Genomic DNA, 24,707 nt, shown 5'->3' with positions numbered 1-24,707 from the left:
AAGGCAGCCCCCCCCAGTGCTGAGGAGGGTCCCGGGCTGCAGAGTTCCCACTGGATTTGGGCTGACCAGGAACCTGAAGAAGCCCAAGCGAGCAGGGAGCAGCTCAGATGCCACGGTCTGCTCAGCTCCCTCCACTTCCAGCACTCCCCTGAAGCATCGCATGGACTCCAGCTGATCCACAGACAGAGGGAGTGAGTACTCATGAACAACAAAATATCCAAAGCAGCAGGAATCAAGCCGCGGTAACATAAGGCTTTGTACAAGCTGATTAACCTTGCTCTTCTGGGAAAACTGCTGTTCCTACATAAGGTAAGCAACATTCTGTAAAGAACCTTATGAGTTAGTTTACTGAAACAAAACTAGTGATTTCAGCAGAGCTGAAAGAAGTACCAGCAGCCATCAAATATCTGGGAAAACAATGCATTCTAAGGGATTTTTTTTCCTCACTACAATAAAGGCTGAGTCTACACTAGGAAATTAAGCAGGCCAAAGACTTTTCCAAGCAGAAAGGTTCAGCTTGCATCCACACAGCCAAATGCTGTTCCCTACCCCAGCAAGAAGTGGTCACATCCAAACTGCCTGTGGGAACAGATCTGTCCCACAGCCTGCCCGGGCACTGCCTGGGAGAAGGAAGGCTTGTTGACATGGGCCAGAGCCGAGAAGGATCACACCAACACTGATGTGGTATGGACAGTCACACGCAGCTTCCTGACAGGGTGCTTGTTAGTTTACAAGCATAGATGTAGCCAAGCTGTTTTACAGCTAAGGGCTACACTTACCATATAAACGTTGCGGGTGTGAATCTCCTCCTGCCCACCTTGATGCACTACTACTGCAACTGCGTTCATATAATTCTTCCCACTTGACACGAATACTGATACCAATACCAAGATAATGTCTAGCAATGGCTCATCTAGTTGCTATACCAGGAACTGTGTAGTCATATTGCGAATGAGAGGTGCCTCTACTAGAAATGTAAGGAATTTTTCAGAATTTACAAGAATGAGAATGAGGCAGACTAAGAAACCTACAAATCCCATGCCTGAAGCTAGGTCAACCTTCATCCTGTAACTCTAGAAGCTAACGCCATAACAGCATTTCTGTGAGTCTTGAATTATCAACGTTCAAAAGTAAAGGAAAATAAAAATATTTTTATGAAAATTTAAATAATTTATTTAGGAGACTATTTGTTTTTACCAAAAAGCATGTTAAGATCATAACTCTACTCATCTCCTTTTTTAATTAAAAAAATCATGTTCAAGTCTTCTGTCAGTTTTACAGAATAAGGGGATTGTTTTGCCTTTCAAGATCTCAGAAATGTTTTCCACCCTGAGATCTTGAAATCCAGAAATAAGATAATACCTGAATAAAACACTGACAATTTTTAACAGTTTGGAAATCTTCTTCCCTGGGTAACCAGATTATTCAGACTAACTCTTTCTTCCAAGTAGATTTGAAGTCAGCAGCTCCACACTTTTCATCAAAAACAATATTACTTGAAAACTCCCAGCTAAGGAACAGGTCTGCTTGGGAGGCATCACACAGTTGTTCTAAAGTATCTATTTCTTGCTCAAAACAAGAATATTGAGTAGATGTGTCACATAGCAAGTCCTGCGCTTTTATGGATGATGAATAAAGAAATTGATCATTATGCTCACTGCTGACACACTCTGCTGATGCCATAACAACAGATTTGATTTGTGAAAATTTTTTATTATTATTTTAGCAGTGAAGACATTCATTTATAGGAATTGGATTGAGATCATCAGCTATAAGAAACTGGCAAATCATGCTCAGTGGTAACGATTTTTGTCTATTGTATGACTATGACATGAAAAAATCTTTATCTTCAGGCCACCTCCAGAAAATCATCAGTCCCACCTGCCAGCCTGTTCTGCAGTAATGTTTGAAAATCCCATGGAAAGATCAAAAGGACAGGGAGATCGCATGTGTGCCGCTCTTCACATTATTACCATCTTCTTCATTTATTTGATATTGCTGCATTAATTCCGAATAGTCAAAATAATTTGAGCTCAGCTATGCAAATGTGTAAGACACATGGTGAGCCATTTTTGCTGTGTTAATTGCAGTCCTTACTTCTCCATGAGATGTCTTTCTTCATTCAGATACCTACATGGAGCTCTAATAGAAGCTAGATGTATTGGTAGGTATTCAAAAGACCCTTACCCTACATCTCTGATGACCTACACCCTCTTAGACTCTCACTCCCTCTCCTCTGGTACTACTTTCTGAGCAACTTTAAACAGAAAACGTGTAAAACAGACTCATAGGGAAATGTTTCCTATTATTCACATAGTGGAATAATTCTTCCCACTTTTCTCCCCCCCAATTCAATACGTTTAAAGTCTCAGTCTGGTGTTACTGATTTCTACAGCTGTGGCAGGTTGTAAATTCTGATATCTTGTGATGTTTAAAGACTAGAAAAAGGGATGGACGGCACTGTGTAGGGGAGCTCCATTGCTACTCACTAGCATAGACAACCCAAGAGACATGCAGGTTAGAGGTCATACATTTACTTAAGTAAGCTGGAAGCAGTCAGAGGTGGAATTTTGTCATTATCATGGTAATGAACACACCTGTTGTTTTGAGGACAGAAGCTGTAAAAACAATCCCAGCTACAAAAATGTATGGAAGATACTTGGTTACATCGTACGTGTTTAACTCCTTGCTGAGATAGGAGGACCCAAGATCCCATTTTCTACTTACCTATTTTTGCAAGAGAGGCAAGGAGGATCCAAAGAGTAACTTCATAGGGAATTTGCACATAGTCATAGTCCACTGTGAAAACATACAGCCTCGTATCTTGTGAGGAGCCAACAGCACCCCCGTGATCAGGTTCATAGTTTGGCAAGAAACTCTCGCTCAGGTTGGGCTCATCCACGGAAGCAGCAGCAGAACAGCATGCCAGACTCGACAGCAACAGCAACCAGTTCAAAAGCTGTACATGTGCAAGCGCGGCAGAGCCCATGTCTGGGGCTGTGATTCTTTTACTACAGATACAGCATATAGTGGGTGCATGAAGGTACGCAACACTCACTCCTGTCGATTCGCGCTGCTCATAGCCATGGCCGCTTCTTCCTCAGCGCTGCTTCATTTGCCTATTAGAGCTCATTTTAAAAGCCCTAATGTGCCTGTCCTGTTCCTTGTGTTACAGATAGACCTGGAGTTTGTATGAAGATACCGGTTCTGCAGGTTCCTCCAACCCAGATAAACCCTGGCCACAGCATCACCCTGTTAAGGAACAAAAAGCCCTCTCCAACTACATTATTTAGCCAGCCACTCTGATTTTTTTTTTTCCACTGTCAAAAAAAAAAAAGCCACAATGCACACCATTCAGGCAGCAAGTGCAGCACGAGTAAATAGCATCAGGTGGGAGAGACAGCGGCCCCCTGAGCAGGATGCAGAGCCTGCCCCACACCTTCCTCTCCTGCCCTCACCGCCCGTCTGCCTCCCCGGCGCAACTGGCACCTCAGGTACCACACTTGCGCTGCTCACTGGTCCGGTCTCACTTGGTGTGTAAATAAACGGACTCCGCAGGGCTCACAGTAGGGACATCTGGTGGAAGACCACGCAACTTACGTTCTCGTTTAGAAAGGTGTTCTCGCTCTTAAAAGCATGTGTGTAACTTAGCACATTATAAAAAGAGAAAGAGAAATGTCTGAGACACGTGATGTGCCTAAAACTGGATATTGAGTTGTCTTGTATTTAACATTTGTTTTACTCATGCCAGCACGGCATTTATTGGACAACCAAATTATCCTCCTCCAACAAGACATTCACCATTATGGAACATTTTTTTAAAAGGCCAGCCTCTTCTCTCCTCCACAAAAACTGTGTTAGGATAGCAAAGTGTGCAAACGTAGTAATGTTGATTAGAAGCTGCTAAAGCCTGTATTACATACATTAGAAGTGAGTAAATTGAATTTACTGACAAATTATTCAAATTACCCATGGTTCTGGTTGTGTTGGAAAACAATGCTGAATCTCACAGACTGTCGGGTTACCCCTATATTAGGGATCCAGTGTGTGAGCTCTGAGATGCTCTGCAGTGCAAAGCAAAAGGCAACAAGTGGTGACAACTGGGAAATTTGCTTCAAAAGCTTATCCTGATCTGAACTTAAACCCCAAAGCACGTGCAACAGCAGTGACAAAATTTTCTCTGGTACAGCCAGCGATGCCATTTGACGTTCTGGTTCTACACGAGACACTATCTTCTACTTTTGCCTCGCAGCACCACCACCAGTCATCCCACTGAAGACTTTGAACTCAATACAAAATTAGGTAGATAATGCTCAGCCTGCTTGCAAAAGAGTTGTTCTTTTTTCAGTATACTGGTCCTGTTAACAGTATTAGTTAGCAGTATTTCTTGAAGTCCCTTTCCAACCAGGAATGAGCTATTCAGTTAGCATTATAAAATAAGGATTCGTTAACTTGAAGGCCAAATGAAGTCAGCAGAACACCAGATCAGTAGCTCTCCTACTCAGATTTTCTTAACACTAACCATTGCGTTTCACTTAGCGACAGCCATACACGCACAGACTGCAAGCTGCCTTGAGGGTCAGTGATATGAACCCTGGAGAGTTAGCAGCCAGAGGACTGCATGGGAAAGACTTCAGAGTCCCTGGAAGTCTACTAGCTGTGACAACCAGGTCTTTGATTTACAACCGCGACACACCCATAATACCAACAGGTTCAGTGGGACCCATGAGCGACCAGCACCAAACAGGATCAGCAGTGTGCAGATTTCTCCGAGTGTGAAATGTTTCACACCTGGTAGGAATGCTTTCTCCCATTGCAGGAAGGATGGAAATACCTGGGATGAGCCCTGACACAGTGCCCCTTCTTTTCTCAACCCCTTGGACATACCCAGTTGTGGCACCCTCCCAGAGCTTTTCTTCCTTGGTACTCCCACAGGAGGAGGTAACTCGTTTGAAGAGTTTGGATTTGTCCCACTGGACTGCACAGGAAAACTAAACTGCAAGCTTCCACTGGAGTTCCCTTTTTTAATATTTTTCTAGAAAACAAGTATAAAAATATTCCAGAAGAAATACAGTGCAAAGAACAAAACATTCACATGTATGTCTCAACATCATAGCAAAAGAATATAATAAATATAATTAAAAAATAATAAAATAATAATTTATGAAAGATAGCTCACATTTACAGTTGTGTGCAGTGCCACTTAGTTTTACTGTGGGCTGCAGCACTGTCACACTGCAGTCCTTCTCACTGTTTTGGAGTGAGCTATTGCTGACTGCAGGGACAGTCCACAGTGGTCAGCCAATGTAGAAAAGGTCTCTTACAACCACCACTTCACCATTCCTGAGCCTGCTGTCATCCCTCTGTGAAATTTCTGCTATCGATATACCATACTGAACAACCTTTGGAAAAAGCCCTTCAGGCTGCAATTTCTTAACATCTTGGTAGTTTTCACTGGCATGTGGTAATGCATATATTTCCAGAACTTCTTGTTTGGAGCAGCAGAAATAGAAGACTTCCAGGTGACAACTGGTAAAATCCGAAGAGCCTTCTTCACTACTGGAGGCAAAGTCTCTGGCTCTTGGAAAGCCTGGAACTTTATTAATACCAGTTTGATCCTTTTGTCTTCCAACGCACAGTTCACCGCTGCCTGCAGTTCAAAGATGCTTGGTCCGCTGATGTAGGCTGGGCTCAAAATAATTATTGCTCGTCTGCTTTGTTTAATAGCTGTAACAACTTCATCTGTGTATGCTGGGGAAGAAACGGTGATCGTTACTGCATTCTATAATGGACTTTTTATCTTATCAGTTCCTTTATCAAGAGCTAAACCCCAGAAACAGGGAAAACCAGACACAGGGATGCTGAGCAATCACATAACCCCTAGAAATGTGTTTGCTGTCACAGGGTACTGCGGCTGTTCTTCTGCAGCCTGGAGAACACAACTTGCTGCTCAGGAGGTGGAGGGCACAGCTGAGACCTCAACACACTGTGTTGCTACTCAAAGAGGGTCTCAAGGAACACTTAGACTTGTCTTTGTCTCTCCCAGGGACAGGTACTGAGGACTTTCTCATTACTGCATGTAGCACAGAATAAAGTTGCTCGGAAAGTAACTACTGAAGTATTTGGGGTCTTCTGTTCAGGGAATGGAGTCTGCTTGCAAACAAATTCTTAGACAAGAAGCTTTGTGTCAGCCTAGTATCTCCCCAGTGACCACACTCAGACATGTGTTTGCCTCAGGTGCAGGGGCCAGATATAAAGATCAAAACATGATGAGACTTGAGCAGAAACTCCAGTACCAAAATATACCATTTGCTGATCTGGTGCATAAGGTTTTTTGGAAAGTGAAAAGCAATTTTATAAAGAACTGAAGATTTTCTACCATCCATAGGGACCTTACCTCCTCCTGGAAGAATATCTCTTTCAAGAATGCATAACTTGTATCCATATTTATTTTCCAGCATATCTGGAAGAAGCTCCAGGGCAAATTTTTCCTCACTAATTAAAGTAGAGTCACTTTCAGAAGAGTCTAGTTTTGCATAGGACACAAACGCATCAAATTCTTTGCCATCTAAAATAAATAGATAAGTAACACTGTATACATTAAGTCTGTCTGAAGCATTCACCTTCTTTCTTAATGCTCAGTTTCCATTTATATCTTTTTAAGTAGGCACAACACAAACCTAAAATTATCACCTGTTCATGAAGTACAGCCCTCCAGTTGCCCAAAGCCAACCCTCACTCCTAGCTGTCTTGCAAATTTTGTAGACGTACACTACCAAAGCAAATGAGGAAGCTACAGATGACTAGTGCAAGGAAGTTTACATCAGGCATTTTTCTGCATTTTCACAAACATGGTCCAGTTTTCACCAGTGGAAGATCTGGCCCCTTCCATGTTGTAGGGAATGATTCCCAATCTTTTCTCTCATTTGCCCCAACACTGGTTCCAAAAATACTCATCAATGCACAGCCTACTTTGAAAATATAGTGAATTTTAAAGGAACAATGTTCTTAGATATCAGTTGCTTGCAAAAGATGGGCTATTTTCATACACTGTTATGTTGGTATTCAGAGAGAGACTGGTGCAAGTAGCAAAGCCCAAGTCCGATCCAAATATCAGCTCAGACACTGAGTACTGACCAGTTCCTGAACTTTGTTTCAGTCTCATTAAAAGAATATGTTTGTGAGGTGCAGATGAAAAATATATAAAGAACTTTTCTCAGCTTTGAAACACCCTGGTACAAATGACCTGAGTTAGGCCCATTCTTAACTACAAACAAATCTTATCTATTTGCTAAACAAAATTTGAACTACATTTTAAGGAGGAGGAAGAAAAACAAAAGGAATTGCTGGTGAAAGCAAAAGGCACAGTGGACTCCGTCCGGTTCCCCATATGTAGTTTTTTGAGGCCATTTAAGGTGTCCTAAGGTTGGTGGGTCTGCCAGATTTGACATGGGAACTATTGGAGGCTCAAATCTTTTTGACAGGACATCCTCAGGACATCCTCAGGCAGTCCTTGCAGGACATCCTCAGGCAGTACAAATGACATGAGACACCTATGTTCAATCAGCTGAGTTGTATCATATGTCAATACAGTTAATAGAAACCAGAAAGAAATTCAGCTGTTTAGTGTAGAGTCCTACTGCAGGGTGCTGCTGCAGGGCGAGCTGAGAAGCTCTCTAGGTTTCACCGTACTGACACCACCTTCACTGCATGGGAACTGAGACTCCTACCTCCAGCACAGACACCTAAGGAATGGTGCTGAGTATCACCCCGTGCCTCAGTGTTAACCTCCTGATTTCTAACCCTAGATGCAAGATTAGGATCACAAACCTGAGCTAGATCCATTAGGTTCCCACAGGATCCAGAAGAGCCCATATGGGTTGCAGGGAGCAAAGGAAATACACATGGAAAACTAATGACATGCATGAGCTGGGGTTGAACAGCTACATTCAGAACCAGCACGTAGCAGAAAGTATGTCATCAAAACAAAACATAGGTATGCAGATTAGCTTTAAAGGCCAAGGATATGATGAGACAACACACGTTACATCTCCGCTTCTCCCCTCTGCTCCTGGCCACGCACTTCCACCACTTCCTTCTACTGGTGCTGAAGCTCTTGTGGTAACAGAGGAAGCTGATTCACTTTGCTTCCTACTCAGTGTCTTTTACTGACTTATTTTTCTGCCAAGCTGAGCCAATTTAGGCCCACAAGAGTGAATCATCAGCAGCAGGCATGCAGGACTAGTGTGGGACTTGAAGATGGGGCAGTAGGTCACTAGATTGGTTTAGCTGAACTTCAACTACACCCTGAATTGAAGCTCCTTTGAAAACAGCTTTTAAATGACACTTTTAAATTGCACTACAAGCCAGCAATTCCTCATTTCACCCACAGAGGTCACTGCAATCTGATTAGACAATGACTATTAATAAATACATCACCATTTTCCTTTATAATATTACTATTACAATAGCAAGTTAAAAACACATACACAGTAAGCACTACTAGGATTTTTTTTCCCTAGAATAGTACAGAAGGACAGTTACAACCTGAGGAACATTTGGCACAAACATTTAAAATGCCCAAAGGGTAGGAAATGAAGAATACCCAAGTTAAGCAAAAGTGACTGCATACGTGATCTGTAAATGTTAGTATGACAGCTTCTGCATTGTTTCTTTCTCCTTGTGGAAGAAGGCAAGATTTTTAAGAGGTGTATCTGAATTGGCTAAGGAGGGTTAGGGAGGCATGAGAAAAAAGGTGACCTTACTGCCATCTTCAACTAGGAGAAGAAGCAACGGACACAAGATGCAACAAGGGTAATTCTCATTAGATGTTAGTGACATAGTTTGCACTGTGAGAGTGGTCAACCACTGGAGCACGTTGTCCAGAGAGGTTGTGGTTTCTCTGTCCACAAGGTCCTGAGCAACCTGGCCTAGCTTGGCTCTGCTTTGAGCAGGGTGTGGGATCAGATGACTCCCCGGGAGTCTCTTCCAACCTTGTAGAATTTTGCAATTCTGTGATTCTGTGCTAAGAGGGATGGAAGAGAATAAATAGCAAAAAGGAAGAAACGGCAAAATTAAGTCATAACTAACTGCTGCTTTGCCGTGCTATGAGCAAGCCCTTTCAGACTTCAGGTGACCTGATATGCATCCACACGAAGTGAGAAGGACGTAATCCTGCAGGTGAGAACACGTTAGGGCTAATCACCTTAGGCAGAAAACTATCTGGGTAGGCACAGTTGGTCCTCACACTCCATGCCCCCACGCTGCAAACGGTGCTGTGCACATGCAGTAAATGAGAGTCAGGGAGCAGGACAGAGTCTGCCACGGTGGAACCCAACGGTGCCTTCAACTTCAATGCACAAATCTTGGCAGGTCTGTCTCTGTCCTACTGACATACAGGGTGAGCTCTAAGGGGACTTTCCAGAGGTTCTTAAATTAATTTGTTACCAAATAGAGGGGAAATTTTGAGTGATTTCCCAAATCGCTTTTGCCAGCTGCCTTAGGGCTCACAAAAATACTTTCCAAAGGGCAGTTAATTGTCTCATTGCATATGTATTTATAGATATCTAGATACAGTTATTTCACACTCATGTATAATCTACATATACACATGCAAACACAAAAGCAGACTCAGACATCTATATCTCAAGCTGCATCAAGAGTCAAGAATTTTTAGAAAAATTTTCTTAGGCACATACTATCAGATTTCTTTCAATCCATGTAAGAAAATTATATGTTAAATTCTTTGAAGTAGGCACTGTCATTTCTGATACATTTTTACACTGCCTACTATGTTGGAGGCCCATTTTAGCTGCAATGATGGGGTGATGCTACTACGGAGATTTGAAATATTGGAAGCTGATCACTCTGGTCAAGATGTCAAGATGGTCAACATAATTTCTAGAAAGGAAATATGAATATTTCCCAAATGTACGCTTCTCAGTTGGTGTCCTGTATCATCTTATTTCTCTCCTTTGTTTATTCTTCTGAGGAATTATTTGGCTTCAAGTGAAAAATACAATACACTCTGGAGTCCTTCACTTAGTTCTGCAAGGACATTTGATTCTTGTCCACAGGTTCTGTTGAACACTGTGGGAGAAATAGGCTAAAATGTTGGAGATGCTCTATTATTCCCTGCAAAGGGACTGCCAAAATTCAGCTTCTTATTCTAATCTTCCAGGGGTAAAGTAGGGATCTTGTAAAAGGCTAACTGTGACATTTCAATTGGTGCTAGATATTTCCTCCACACTGCCTGGCTTTTTTTCCATCTGAATCCCACTGAGCACCTTGCTAGCTTTAACAGCCTTTGTCTCAGCTCAAAGAGAACAGGGTCATTAAGAGAATTTAATTAAATGGTTAATTCATACCAGATTAACCCACGTGGCAAAAGGCAGTAGAAAAACTGGAGAAAATTAATATTATACAATGTTTCTTACCTCCTGTAGTTTCGCTGTGGACCAGATAACTTCGGTACATCAGCACTATTTCAATCCAGTGCTGGTAAATAAAGGCAGTGCACAAAAGGAATGCAAATAGAGTAGAAATGGCAGTGCATAGTACGTATAAGAGAAACACTGTAGAAAAAAAAGGGTCTATCATAACTCAGGCTTTCCAAAATAATGTTGACACTTAGATGAAAAACTCAGTCCAGAAATGGGGGCAAACCATCTCACAATCTTCATTCTTGCCCTGCTGGCAAACTCTAGGGAAGACAGGAATTCATTTAGCTGCAAACCTCAACACAGAGTTTCAGTCTACCATCAGGGACCTTTTTGGAATGGTATCTCCTTGACGGTATGAAAAGCCAATCTGTGATGGAAGGCACAGAGAAAACGGTCTGTGGTACACTCAGCAGGGCTGAAAGTAGTCATCACTTGAGATGGAAAAGTCACATCAGAACACACAGAGCTGCACACAGTGCCCTGCTGGAGACTTCCTGTGCCACTCCAATGATGAATCTCCACTGTGAACTATGGTTCAACGGTTTAATTTCCATACTGATTCTGGGCCTTTGCTTGAAAGGCTGCCACATTCGTATCAGTTATGGTAACTTCTCAGAAACATGCATGCTAAGGACTGGGGAAACAAACAGAAATGTCCTATGAAAATCAAGGAGTACTACTGCTTTCAGCAGCCGCTCTACTTCAGTTTAGTAGATTGCCTATTAATGTTCAGAGATGCTACTCTCCTCTTCTTCCTCCCAGTTACTCTCCAGCTTCCACTTGGCCCACCTGCCTGCAGTAAGTCCCCAGATACCCCTGTCCTTCCGAGTAGTCCTCAGAATAATGTGTCTTTCCAGACATCTGACAAATCAAACTTTTCCCATCCAGCTTCAAGAAACTTCTGCAGCTGGATAAAAAGCCAGTGTCAAGGGGAATGAATGTGTAGCAGTGAGTAAATCAACATGTGTCTTCAAGGGCAAATAGTCATCCATCGACAGTTTTACCTCTCTGCTTTCTTTTCAGCTGGATCACAGCAGTGGCATTCCCCACTGAATTCTCAGCAAAGCACGTGAAGTTGCTTCTGAGGTCTCTTTCAGTAACTTCTTTCAGTTTTGCAACATGAAGTAGTGTGTGCCCCTTTAAACCTTTTGGATAAACACTAAAGAGAAAAAAATATGTATTTGCATGATACCTTTGCTGTTCATTGACACAATCTCCAAATGTCTTAAATACAAAGAAAGAGGAGCTTGCGACTTCTAAACATCCAGCTTGAACTTTGAACAGCAATGCAATATTCTGGTTTGGAACTTCCATTTGGTTTTTACATTGTACAAAAATACTAACATCAAAGGTCTGCAGACTGAAAGGTTTATTCTTAATTCATCAACTCAGCAAAACACTTAAGCACTTGCCTAGTTTTAAATATACAGCCCCCTTTGACTTCTGTAAGACTATTTTTGTTTTTCTAAGATGTAAAAAATTCCCCCAGGGAAAATGCAGGGAAATGAAACTTCAAAAAGGAGCCCTAAGAGAGGACTAGCTGGGCAAAAAGACTGAGCAGCACAGCCTCTTGCACAGGGGTAACAAGCCCAAGGACAGGATAGGCAAACAGAATAAGACAGATATAAGGGACAGAAGTACAGTAAATGAAGAGGTAACAGAGGAATCCCTTTGGGGCTGAGTGAGGGTTGTGGGGAACACAACACATCTGTGTCTGCAACCACTTGAGAATACCCAGGGTTTCCGAGTCTCAGCATTTCTCTTTGAAAGCCACAAGTACAGGTGTCTCTGGGTGGTCTCGAAGGCGCCTCATATCATGCCACTGCAAAATGACAGTCTACCATGGCCCTACCTCTGCTAACTCAAGATACACAGGTGTGAGGATGGGCAAAGGTTCAACTTGTACTGAAAGTCTGTTGGGAATGTTTTATTCATTTAGGTTTTTAAAAAATAAACAAACAGAAATTGTATACACGCAAAAAGCTAAAAACTTGGTAAGAAGAACATTACAAAGCTAAACAGTCAAAAGTTAGGAAAACCCAATTTCTAATCTACCTCATGAGTGAGTGTGAGTGTGGGTGCGTGTGTGTGTGTGTGATATGATCTTTTGTTATTTTTTTTCCCATATAACTCCTATTAAGAACTTGATTTTAGCAGTGACACCAGGGCTTTTGCTTCCCCCAGACTACAGAAAAGTTTTCCCATAAAGGTGACTCAGGGCTGTGTAGTGAAAGACACACTTGTCTGTGTTGCCTCCACTATGTTTCTTGCCCAAGTTGGACACTGCATAACTGAATGAGACAGCGAAGTACAGGAAGGAAAGGGAAGCATGGTGACTATTTGGGTTGTCCCCAAGTCACAGGAAACCTATCCCCCACACGTTGCTTCTCTGCAGGGTCTGGTTAATTCTTGCCAGGGAAGACTCCTGAAATTCAGTGTCCTCACAGGCAGTGCTGCAGGTCCACAGACTGACTCAATAAACACACCCCAATGTCTGAGGCACCCAAACTCCTTTCAATGTGCACAGTACTGTTTCACTGATCTGGTTTATTCCCCACTCGGAGACAGCTTCCAAAGACAGATTGTGTCAGTTGCTAGCAAGGCACAACAGAGGGATCACTTGAAAACAGCTGATGCAGGCACAGGCAACCAAGCACCATTCATGTTGAAGCTGTCCATGAGCTAAAGCTTTAGAAAGAAGAGTTAAGATTGCGCAGAACATTTGGGTTCTTGACTTTATGGCCATCAATATGTGCTTCTGTATGTGAAGTGCACGTGCCTGTTACATGCTCATGGACATACACATTAGTATGTTGAAGAACAGAGCCTTCTGCGTTTCTTTCAGTAAAATGTATTCAGTAAAGCTGTTGCAGAATGATTTTTACAGTTGCTGACTGTAGTAGTAATCAGACTACTGGGGTTTTTCTTACCTTGTTTCCTGATTCAATTTCTCATTTATGTTTTCTATGCTGTTTCTTTTCCATGTTACCCTCATCAGAGAAACTCTTTCAAACCCAAACTGTACACGGCATTCCAATTCAAGTGGCTTTCCTGGAACAAATTAGCACAGGAAGACCATGCATGGAGGTCACCAGAATATTTTTCTCTTAAATTGCCTGGGATCTGTACAACACATGATGCTTCCTTTAATATCCACAAAGATATATACCAAGAAAAAAAGTTTCATTTTATATAAAATTCTCATACTCCTAGAAAGCAAAGCTGTTTTGCTTTATCAAGATCTATCATTATCTATCAATACCTCATTTAAACATTTCTTTCACTTTCAGATGAGGAATCAAAACTTACCAAGCTCTGCTTCGAGGATCACCACACCATTGGGATACAATAAGTTTGGTGGATGGATAGTGTTTTTTGCTGCAATTAACAGGAATACTGTTAATAACCATAATGCTATCATCAGTGCAGAAGACCAGAGAAAGTATGTTACAGAACTTTCTTTTTCAAATGTCAGGTGGAATTTAGGCACCTAAGTCCAAGAGGATGACTTACAGTTGTTGAGGTGTCTGAGAGTGCACAGATAAGGGAGTTGTGACCACAAAACTTATGTAGCTACTTGAAGACCTGCTATCTCAGTTACTCTCAGGTATTGCCACCTTACATGAGCTGAGGAGCTCAGCGTCTAGCCTGGACTTAAGGTTATTTAGGATTCAGAAGTTAGGGCTCCCCCCCTTGCAAAATCCCCTGAAGAATGCAATCCTCATACCAGTTCCCTGCCAAGCCCCATTCCATGCCCAGTAAGCACACATACAGCACACACATCTCATTCACAAGCACAGGTACTTGCATTAAAATAACCTTGTTTTTTTCAAAACAAGGGCTGCCAAAGGGCTGCCAAAGGGCACAGATAATGACACCCACGGTTAGTACAATCTACTAAGCAACTACCCAGGCTCCGGAAAAACAGCCTGAAGGGGCTAAAACCCACGGCTCTGATATTCTAAGAAAGTCCCATATGGCAGGAAATGGTGCCACATGACACTTTTTTTTTTTTTTTTAAACCAAGCCACAGCAGAGAAATGTATGCAAGATGCAGGGGTAGTATGTATGTATATGGCACCTTTCAAGTGTTTTTCTGACTGTGCTGTGAAGTGAGGGAAAAAGAACTGAGAAGCACAGTGCATTAGCTCGGGTTCAGCCAGATAAGAATAAAAGCAGAGCTAGTCCATGCCTGCTTGGAAAATATTGTGGGAATATAGCCAAAGCAAACAGCGAAAGAGCACTAGACTTTGTAACCCAGCACACAGAGGTCTCAAAAGTTGGTGAGACGTGGTTTCCAGGCCCTGTCCTGGTGGGGTGTATATATTTTTCCCATGACTTCTTAGTACCAAATGCATCAAACATCTGCAAAAAAGGGACCAGCTATTTCAGAGGAGTGCTGTCCTCACTAGACCATAGAACCAAGTTGCCTCACCTGACACCTTTCTTTCACTCCCTAAGTCTTGTTCTCCCTTCCACAGAGTGGCCCACTTTCCACCAGGATGCTGAGAATAGGTCCTGTGCTGTTGTCGTACAGAAACAGCTGTACTGGGTCCATCCAGCTCAGGATATAGAATAGGTATAGCTATGCTTTCCTCTGGGACCTGTGATTGACTGGTGTGTCTGACAAGAGTGTCTTACAGCACTCAAGCACAGATATCTGGAGAAAAGCATAACCACATCTCTCTTTTAGCAAACTAAACAGAGTCTCTCTCGTTCCTGATCCTGAGTTGCTAGCATGCTCCCTTGCAGTGTTGACGTTGTCCAACAGCACTCTGCCAGGCAGTATCTGGGCTTCGCCTGAAGGGCAGCAGAGGACAGCAAATATTACAGAAAAGGTCACCACGATTTGAAGGAGAATATAAGGCCATGCCATATCACTGCACCATAGAATTCTGGCCAGTTTTATTTAGTAATCCATACACAGCCCAAAAGAACAGGTCATGCAGGCAGTGATGCTTTCCCCCAAACAGCACATCCAACAACAAACGGCTTGTTTGTTAGTTAGATTGCTCACAGGTCTCCTGTTTCTTCTGCTGTTAAAAAGTTACGTGGAAGATGGGCAGTGATCCCACCAACATCATCTTCCTCATCATTGTCAAGTGAAAAAACTGAAGGTCTCATTCATGCCACATGGAATGATTTTTTATTTAACTCCTGCTTTCACATAAGCCTTTACTTCAGGGACAGAGGTAGGATTGAGACACACTGCTTTTGTCCACATTTCCCATGCAGGATTAGCACTCCTTCCTTCCTCTTAGTATGCAAATATCTTCCTAACACTCCCCATAGAGTACATGGAGAACATTGGCACCAGTTGGAGTTTCATGAATTCTACTCCCAGATCAAGAGATCTAAATCCTTTTGTAGATTTGATCCCCACTCTTAGCAACTACAGTAAATCCAAGGTGGAATTAGATCTTGAAAATGATGGCATTGTATGCTACATGTTATTACTGAACATTGAAGGTTCTAGTCAATGTCCCAAGATGTCCTCAGAATACTTGGAAGAGGATTTTAATGATCGTGTAGCTAATACAGTTTATAGGTTTTTCAGAACAAGAGCCTGAACAAAAGACATAAATAGGGTAGGAAAGAATAGAGAAAACATACTTTACTTCAGGTATTTTATTCTGAGTTATTATATTACTCACCAATGACTTCTACTGTTACTGCTGTTCTCATTGTCCACTTGGTAGTGTTGTCATATAGAGTGTAATCACACACGTATATTCCAGCATCTTTGTCATAGGTTGGATTCAAGTAGATTTCATTATGCTTAAGCTTTAGGCTTTGTCTGCTTTTCCTATGTTTTATCTGATAACCATCCTAATGAAAAGAAAATAATATCAAGAAATTAGAAGTCCTTTTTTTGTTGTTGTTACTGTTATTAAATTATATGTTAAGAAATTTCGATAGGATTACCATGGAAGTAGGGCTAAGCTAAACTCTTTCCACTGAAGCCCCAAAAAAAGATTTATTAGGAGTCTGAGGACATTTGTCAGATATATTAAAAAATTGTGGTCTATAATATGTAAATACCATTGTCTTTTTAAAAAAATTATTTAAAAATTGTAGTTGATGAGAGAAATGTGAAATCATGAACCTAATCTAAATTAAACTCCTATTACTAAAGAGCAACAAAAAGGACCACTTTTTTGATGGACTGGGTATTGTTTATTTTCTAAATAAATTATTTTGAAAACATTTTCATGTTATTTTATGAGACGTAAATCATGGTGTTGGATTGTCTGAGATTGACAACACTGTCACTACTTTTAAAAGGATGAAAACTGACTATTTTTTGAAAAGCACCCCTATTTTTCAGCTTAGTATATTCATATTCTCTAAGACCACTAAGAATTTTCCTTAAATCAAATTCCTGAAAAAAATCCACTAATGCAAAATGGAAAGAAGCTCCTTAAATTCAGTGGGCTTCAGATCAAGATGTAGGTAAAGATATACCTCATTTAAAGTTTGAAAGTAAATTAAGAGTAACTTTGACTAGATCATAATTCTACTTGATAGAATAAATAATACCAGGTAGTAAAATGCACAATTGAAATTTCAGTCACTTTCATTCGCTCACTTATAGAGGTTTAGATGGTATATTACAATCCTTACAAACCCAATAGGAATAAATTTTAGCTTGCAAGTATTTTAGTGGTCATTTGAAAAAGAGTAAGTCAATAATGTTTCAGTGGAATAGTGTTTCATTAAAAACAGGAGCCTTGGAAAGAACAATTTGAAACATTAAGATTAAAATAATTTTGTTTCTAACAAAGCCACTTTTCTTTGATATATTTGATATTTTCAGAATGCAAAATGTCAAAACAAAACTTAAAATTTTAAATTTCAATCATATGTCAGTTTTGTAAAGAACCTACTTTGATTCTCAATTACTTCAATTTCTTAGCTGAAGAGAAAGCATCTCTAGGCTTCTGTTTCATGGAATAATATTTTGGGTGTGGCAAATTTCTTCAAAACTCTTACTTACAGACTTGATATATAGCAATTCAAGATGCTACTTTTGCATTGAATTTCTCAGGCTGCATTGTCTGCTAAAGAAGAGTTCAAGAACCTACAGCACATGAGCATTAACTAGACCTAAATCTATACCTCTACTGAGCTTTTTCAAATGCTCAAGAGAGTGACTCTTACCTTGTACCATTTTACATCTGGCTTTTTTATATGGCTGTAGCATTTTGTTCCAGGACAAGTTATTGAATTCCCATTGCCAGCAAGAAGATATAGCATATTTGTGTCATAACCTGAACATTTTGCCACCTTCTTTGTGTGAACCTCCAAAACAATTTTGAGACATGGGATTTTTTCCCTGAGTGATGCAGAAATAAAAGTTAGACATTTAATATACAAAACAAAATAGTTAATTCTTGTATAGAAATATAAGCTTGTTGCTCCATTACTTACCATATCATACAGATGTACACTCCAGAAGCACTGTCCCTTATTGGTTTAAACCAAAGTGCATCCCCTTGGAGAGCAAGATTAGAGCTTTCCTTGATAGCCTTCAGTGTCTCTTTATCTTTCTGATACCAGAACCATTTCACCTTATGTTGTTTTAGAAGTGAGTTGTTATAAATGTGGGTAGCATCTCTATCTGGTAAAGAGCATTGTAGAACAAACTCCTCATCACTAATTGCACGATACCGTATTTGAGGTTCAACACGGGAACATCCTGAAAAGCAGGACAATAAGATATCAGTACCACCTGAAAGAACACACAGTCATCATGTTTAAATAAAAATAATTAGGAATACTACAAAACTAAAACTTTACCTTTCTTTGTGTTAAATAATTTTTATGTGACCGGATGCTGGGCTAATAGAGAATTGATTTCCTTAAACGTGGAATTTGCCAATGTTCTCAAAAGTTTATTTAAAGGTTTCCAAAGGCTTATTAGGCCTTTTTCAAAACCCTAATGTGAAAATAGCTTAAGATTTTTAGTGAACTGAAGATTTTCACATGGGTGCTAACCTGTTAAACCTCAACTCTAGAAAAGTAGATGCAGCTGTTCTAGCTTTCCTCATATTAATGGAGAAGAGACTGACATAAACCTGAAGAAGCAGAGCCTGCCCACCACACTCCCTATTTAGGGTAAGACTATAACCATTACCCTACTATTTAGGGTAAGACAGCAAGCATTATTGTCTTACTGCTTTCAAATCTTTCCCCTCTTATGTTTCAGTTACTGTCACTACAATTAAACAAATTTTTGGATTCTGAAAGCTGTGGTCACCCATCCTAACCCTGCACTCTCTAAAAGCTGACCAACCTTGCTGTGTAACCCTTCCTGCCAGTCAGGATGTGGTAACCCTTGAAAGTATGGCAGGATTTCACTTCAGCAGAAGGGAGGGCATGAAATCTTCGGTTCCTCCACCACCCACCTGGAAGACTCTTCACAGTTTCAGTTTCTCTCTGCAAACTGTATTGGATCAAGCTCCTCTAGATAGATTGTGTGGGTGGAAGACTTTGATATATCAGTCTCACCCTGCCTTTCTCTTCCCTCTCCCCCCTGACAGGCTTGGACCAGCTGCTGGAGACTTCAAGGAGTCACAGAAGCAATTCATTTGCTCCATTCGGTTCTCAGAAACTCTCCTTTACATTTGCCCTTTTCTTTTCATTAGGGAACTGAATTTTGAATTATATTTAGGGTAAACTGTATTAGCAAAAAGCTTGCAGAAAGGCCAGAAACAGCTGTTTGCCTGACACAAGCATGAACAGGTGCAGGAAAAACTCATGAAGGCATGGCAAAATGCAGATCCACTTTCCTCAGCTATCAGAAAGCACCATGAACACCAAACCTCACCAAAGCAGACTCTTACCTGGCAAGTTAATCTCTCTAACCTCTGCACCACTGACAAACAATGCTAGGATCCAGCACAAAGTGAGCATGATTTTCTTTATCAGTTTTGGTTGATATTCTGAGACGTTTTCTTTAAGAATCATCTTGCTTTCTGTAAAAGAGGAAAACAGGGTTTTTTTTTTAAATACTACTCCAATAAGATAGATAGGCAATTACATATTTTATTATGTAGCTCTATAAAACTTAGCAGACAGTATTTCCTAGATATTGTACTTTTTAAAAATGGGTTTTGCAGCACTCTTCCTGCTCATGCTATTTCACACAAATGCAGGATAGATGATATTCAAGAATATGCAACAGTCTCTTTAAATACATCTTGCATAGAGTTGCTTACAGATGGATTTCCAAGTTATACATACAGCAATGCAGAACTCCACATCTGGAGTGCAAATGCAGGTCTTTCAGCAGCTGTTGCTGTTAGAAGAGGAACCTGTCCTCTAAGATGAGAGATAAGATACCAGATGACAAAATCAGCCTTTAGCTAATGACAACTATCAGCAACAGGCCAAGAAAGGCATAACTGGCACCAAAATCCATGGAGCTCTGTTGTATCTTGAAGGCCAACAGGCCCAGAGTGTGTAAACTGGATTCCTTTGGGATTAAACCAAATCTGAAGACATGCTCCAGCTGCAAATGGCATTGAGTCCACGGAACTGGAGTAGAACTATGCAGAAGTAAAACCCTCGAAGCTTGTACTGTGTGGACACCAGGTCTTTGGTTCTAACGCTTTCACCCAAAAGACATGCTCCTGTTGGGCTTTATTACCAGCTAAAATGGATATACCCTAAGGTGTCCACTAGGGTCAGCAGAGCAACGTAAAAAACTCTTCTTCTGCTCCATGACTTACCTGCGTGTGCAGCATCAGGCCTCACTTCTGCACCACAGTGCTGCGCTGCACTGCTTGAATGACCCTAGCAGAGACCTGCTGAACAGGGTAACATCCACACCATTGTAGGGTATCAGCTCTGTGGTGTGCCATCTGTGAGCTGAGACCAGGAACACCTGGGGGATTTGGGAGTAGGTCCACAAAGCACTCAGCTGCACCCAGACCCCTATATTACAGCATCCTGTCCAAGGTGAAACCCCAAACCCTATTGTATGAAGTGTTTTGTCTTTCCTACTAAGAGGTTTTATCTGTGTCCCACAGCCTTCTCAGCCACAGGGCTAGAGGGAAGGCAGGCTGTCAAGCATGCATATTCAACAGGCATGGCTTAATTTGGGTATTTAGTAAGAACATATCTAACACCTGTGATTGACACGTCTGGAGTGCCTGATTCAGGATCTCAGTGAGCAAAGGCCATGGTGCTTTGCTGATGTTCACAACGTGCAACTGAGACCTCAGGGAGCTTTTTTCTTTGCTCATATGGCCACAGAGTGACTCTGCATTTGCACAGGTGCCAGAAAGGCACTGAGTCAGCCCAAGGCAACAAAAGAAAAGGTCTGGCAAAGGCTAGTCCCTTGTCTGTTGGCACCTCATGCAAATCAGACATGACTCACACAGCCAGGCAGCAAGACAGTATCCAGTGCACACTGAGCTAGCAAGAGAAGTGAAGAGAACTCCCACTCTGCACTTTTTCAGGCAGCTATTCCGTGTAGAAAGGAGTACTTTAGTCACCATTCTCTTCAGCATGTGTCTATTCTTTGCAAGTGAACGGAATGATCTATTTTTATGCTCAGAGGTCACACGGAGCAGGTCAACTCATTTGTCTTAACCCATCCTGGTGCTTTGTAACAGATTGGCTGCTGCCAACTGTCATCACCCCATACATCTTTTAAAATAATCCTGAAACTCCAAGCCAATAAAAGTCTGAATAAAGAGACAGAGTTTCCTACCAGCACTGGGCAAAAGCCCTCCTAAAGTTTAAGACGACTGTTCTATCCACTGCAAAAAGATTAATGGATCCTGACTCTTTTGAATCTGGAAATATGACAATTGTAAAGACCCCTCTCAAGGCATTCATTTGGGCTGCATCTCTGTCCCCATTCATACTGTATAAAACAAAGGATGATGTTTTGAGTTATGTCACCCATCAGCCCACATAGCAAAGGCATACTGGTGCCAGTAGCAAGCAGGACCCAAGGGCCTTGTGTGTGATTCAGTGCTGCAGTCCCTTGAGCAGGTGAGCTGATGTAATGGTTCACTGTTGTCAAAAGGGAAAGGTCTCATCTCCTTCCCCCTCCCCTCTCCCTTGATGCCAGATAAACAGTCCAGCTCTCCTGTGACAGCTCTTGCCCTCTCCGGTGACTCAGTTCAATTTGTTAAGCCATCAGAAGCTACTCGAGGAGTGCCTGACCTGGCACAAGATAAGCAGTGGAAGCATTTACCTCCCAGCTGCCCGTTTGTCTGTAATCGGGGTCACATAGGCTACGTGTTTTAGAACCACATCAAGTGACCATTCACCAAGCATTTAATAATGCCAGTGATGTGCAATCTCTCTGCTCTCCAGTTTACTGCCATGCTAACAACGCCCTCTTCAAGCCGAAAAAGTCACCACAAATGGGGAAGAAGTGTGAAAGGGAGGGTTAACTAATGAATATTATAGCTTTGGTTAGCAAACTGTATAATTTTCTGTTGTCTTTTGCTAGCCATGGGAAAATACACCCCTGCCAATTTTTCTGCTAACTGATAATACTTTTATTAGAGAACCTCAGAAACTTTGTATTTTTATAGTGCTTAAAAAGTGTGGTGGCATGTGAAATTAAGAAGTGTCCTCTTTGCAAGTGTGCTTGACAGGAAGAGAGAAATTCACAGCAGAAGCAGACAGCAATTACCAAAGGAGGGGGGTACCTGAAACAAGATAATCTTAAACTGACCATTCAGGTGTATTTGCACTGCAGATGGACTCAAGGTGATTCAGTGACTCAATATATTTAGTGACTCATTTTATCTTGGTCCGTATCTGCTAGAAAAAGAAAGCACTCTACTCTGGGCAACATATTATCAAGAGTCTCTCCGCCTTCTCCTGCCATGTACACACCCATATTATCATATCCTTAGTCTAGGGATTTAGGATGCCATTTAATTGGAAAGTAACTTATATACAAAGGAAACTAATGTGGTCTTAACATTATTTCCTGTGGTAAAAAAATGTAAGAGAGAAGAATAAGAACTGTATTATTTTGCCTATGTTTCAACCTGAAGGACTCTCACAAGAAAACAGTAAATCTCTATTTCATAGCATTTTGTGTGTATTTACATAAAATACAAGCAAAAGAAATCAAAATCAATTTCTTGAGAGCTGCACCAAGTTTCATGATATCTCTGAAGTCTAGTAAAGAGTGGCCTGCCAAAATCTTATAATTGACGATCCTGATTCTGATGAAAATCACTTCAGCATCAGAGCTATCAATTCCTGTGTCTTGTATTGGATTTACATCAATGGAAAGGCAAACATAACCTGATTCTAAGAGTAAGATTAGTAATAGTCACACAGAAGAAAAAAGCTTCATCATACCTATAAAGCAAAAAAAAAAAACTAATGAAGCTACTTACTAAGACACTACTGTTTTGTCTGACCAAGCAGTTAAAACCAATTTACTTCAAAATGCATATTCAAAGACAATAAAACCAACTCACCTGTCAAGCAGATGGGGTGGGGAGGGCTAAAATCTGAAGCTAAAAGCTATAATTAAAAAAAATAATTATATGAAAATCTTACCTGCACATCCTACACTACATGATAAGAATTGTGGTTAGTTCTAGCTGTGCACTGTGTTGAGTCTGTTTCCTTTACAGGAATTTCCTCTACCTCACTGTCATCATCCCTTCCTTTCTCAGTTCAGTTGCGTTAGGTTCAAAATTTCCGGGTCATTTTCTTGTAAAAAGAACAGGGGAAAAAAGTTTGCCCCTAGTAAAAGATCAAAGCCTTTTGGGTTTTAAAATCTTCTATTTGCATTGTGTGCAAAAATGCGTTGGACTTTTTAGTTTGCTTCATTTAAGAGCAGGAAAAGTAAAAGTTTATTTCTTTTTTGCTCAAATGCTGCTGCTAGATGGTTCAAAAAAGTGTGTAATATCTGAAATCTACAAGAGAGCCACATTTCTGCCCAACACTGAATAATATTCACTATAAGAGCCGAGTTCTCCTTACCCTTAGTCTCGTCTGCTACCTTCCACACCCACTGCAAGTGGGCACTATAAGGGAGCCGTGACACGCTACTACTTTCTATCTGTGTCCTCCAAGTTAAGCTTTGTTCGTCACCCCAAGGCAGCTTTGGCAGAAAGAGAAAAGAGAAGCCCTGACGAATATGAGCTATCTGTGACTTGCCCCTTGGACCTGCTAGGCAGGCAGAGCACTTCAGCACTACTGTCCCACATGGTCCAGCCCCTCTTCCAGGCTTCCTGTATGGACACAAAACCCATAAAAGACAGGCTGCACAGTGACTCAAACTACATAAAAGCATCTGAGAGCATCTTGTCATAAATTCAGACCCCACTTCTCCCTATTTCAATAGAGGTCATGTAAATATATAGGGCCATCAGTTTGCACCAGACTTATTTCAAGAACAGTAGGACTTGTTTCTTCTTTTCTTGCATGAAGTTCACTCTCTGTACTGCAAATTGGGTCAATTACTCTGTTTCCACAACAAGAAGCTAAAAAAGGCTGTTTGCTATATAAAAGATGATTTCAATGTTGCCTCTGTGTATACACATACCTTTAGGCAATGGACACTGTTAATGCTTGGTTATGTTGGGTCCTGAGCATTTGGAGATACAAGATGTGTATTCATAGCTTCTATCATGTGTTTATCTCTCTTCTCTTTCCAGAACAGAGCCCACTGACAATCAAGCTTGGCGACTGTCTCCTAAAATATCTTCAGTGTTTAGCCTCAATACAAAATATATGTTTGGTTTATAAGTTACAAAAGGCTCCAAAGTATCTCCATAGGTTTCAGTATAAAGAGTTAAGCTTTTTGGAGGTGTCCTTTCTGACTAGAAAAAAATGCATTTTACTCTCCTCTTCTCTTGAAGGAATTATAGAGTGCAACACAGATAAAGTCAAGCCTATGCTATGGCTTCAAGCCATTGCTCAGACTATCAGAAAGAGAAGATGGTTCTTTCCCGAAGATGCATCTTACAGACACAAAATATACTTCATTCATTTTAAGTACTAATTGTCATACTCTCCAAGTAATAGGTTTATTACATTCAAAAAATTAAGTAGAGCAGTCCAACTGCTAGAGCAGAACTTAGACATACAACACAAGCACCAGACACGTAGAGTTTTGAAAGCCATGCTGCCAGAAAACTGAGTGGTATGTCACACTGGTTACCACGCTGGGTGAAAATCTTGTCAAATAGTACCAACTATTGGGTTGAGCCTCTGCTCCAATTCACCCCTTCCTCTTTTGTAAAAGTAATATATATATATGCTAAAAAA

At 41.1% G+C, this 24,707-nt stretch overlaps 2 protein-coding genes across 2 annotated transcripts in view; both read right to left on the bottom strand.

Moving 5' to 3' along the window:
- The window catches only part of SLC9A4 (solute carrier family 9 member A4), a 35,189-nt gene extending 32,200 nt beyond the window's left edge, over positions 1-2,989 (bottom strand). The window contains exon 1 of the mRNA XM_075491932.1: positions 2,728-2,989. Within this exon, the coding sequence (XP_075348047.1) occupies positions 2,728-2,989 (262 nt within the window). The remainder of the gene's footprint in view (positions 1-2,727) is intronic.
- A 2,388-nt stretch (positions 2,990-5,377) lies between these two features.
- IL18RAP (interleukin 18 receptor accessory protein) lies at positions 5,378-19,412 on the bottom strand. Its single transcript, XM_075491931.1, has 10 exons — positions 19,289-19,412; positions 17,874-18,141; positions 17,604-17,778; positions 16,097-16,271; positions 13,752-13,820; positions 13,373-13,493; positions 11,447-11,601; positions 10,437-10,574; positions 6,398-6,568; positions 5,378-5,751 (listed from the first exon to the last, which is right to left on the bottom strand). The coding sequence occupies exons 1-10, from the start codon at positions 19,410-19,412 to the stop codon at positions 5,378-5,380; spliced, it is 1,770 nt and encodes a 589-aa protein (XP_075348046.1).
- Positions 19,413-24,707: the final 5,295 nt, after the last annotated feature.

The sequence above is a fragment of the Mycteria americana genome, chromosome 1 (assembly GCF_035582795.1).
Source record: "Mycteria americana isolate JAX WOST 10 ecotype Jacksonville Zoo and Gardens chromosome 1, USCA_MyAme_1.0, whole genome shotgun sequence".
Taxonomy (NCBI): domain Eukaryota; kingdom Metazoa; phylum Chordata; class Aves; order Ciconiiformes; family Ciconiidae; genus Mycteria; species Mycteria americana.
This window is presented reverse-complemented; position numbering and strand designations above follow the sequence as displayed.

Excerpts from the sequence above, each read along its gene's own strand:
- IL18RAP (XM_075491931.1), bottom strand. The coding sequence starts at position 19,412 with ATGATTCTTAAAGAAAACGTCTCAGAATATCAACCAAAACTGATAAAG. Across the intron at positions 16,272-17,603 it reads CAGATGTAAAATGGTACAAG|GATGGTTATCAGATAAAACA; the intron begins GTAAGAGTCACT and ends TCTTTTCATTAG. Across the intron at positions 6,569-10,436 it reads CCACAGCGAAACTACAGGAG|ATGGCAAAGAATTTGATGCG; the intron begins GTAAGAAACATT and ends TATTTATTTTAG.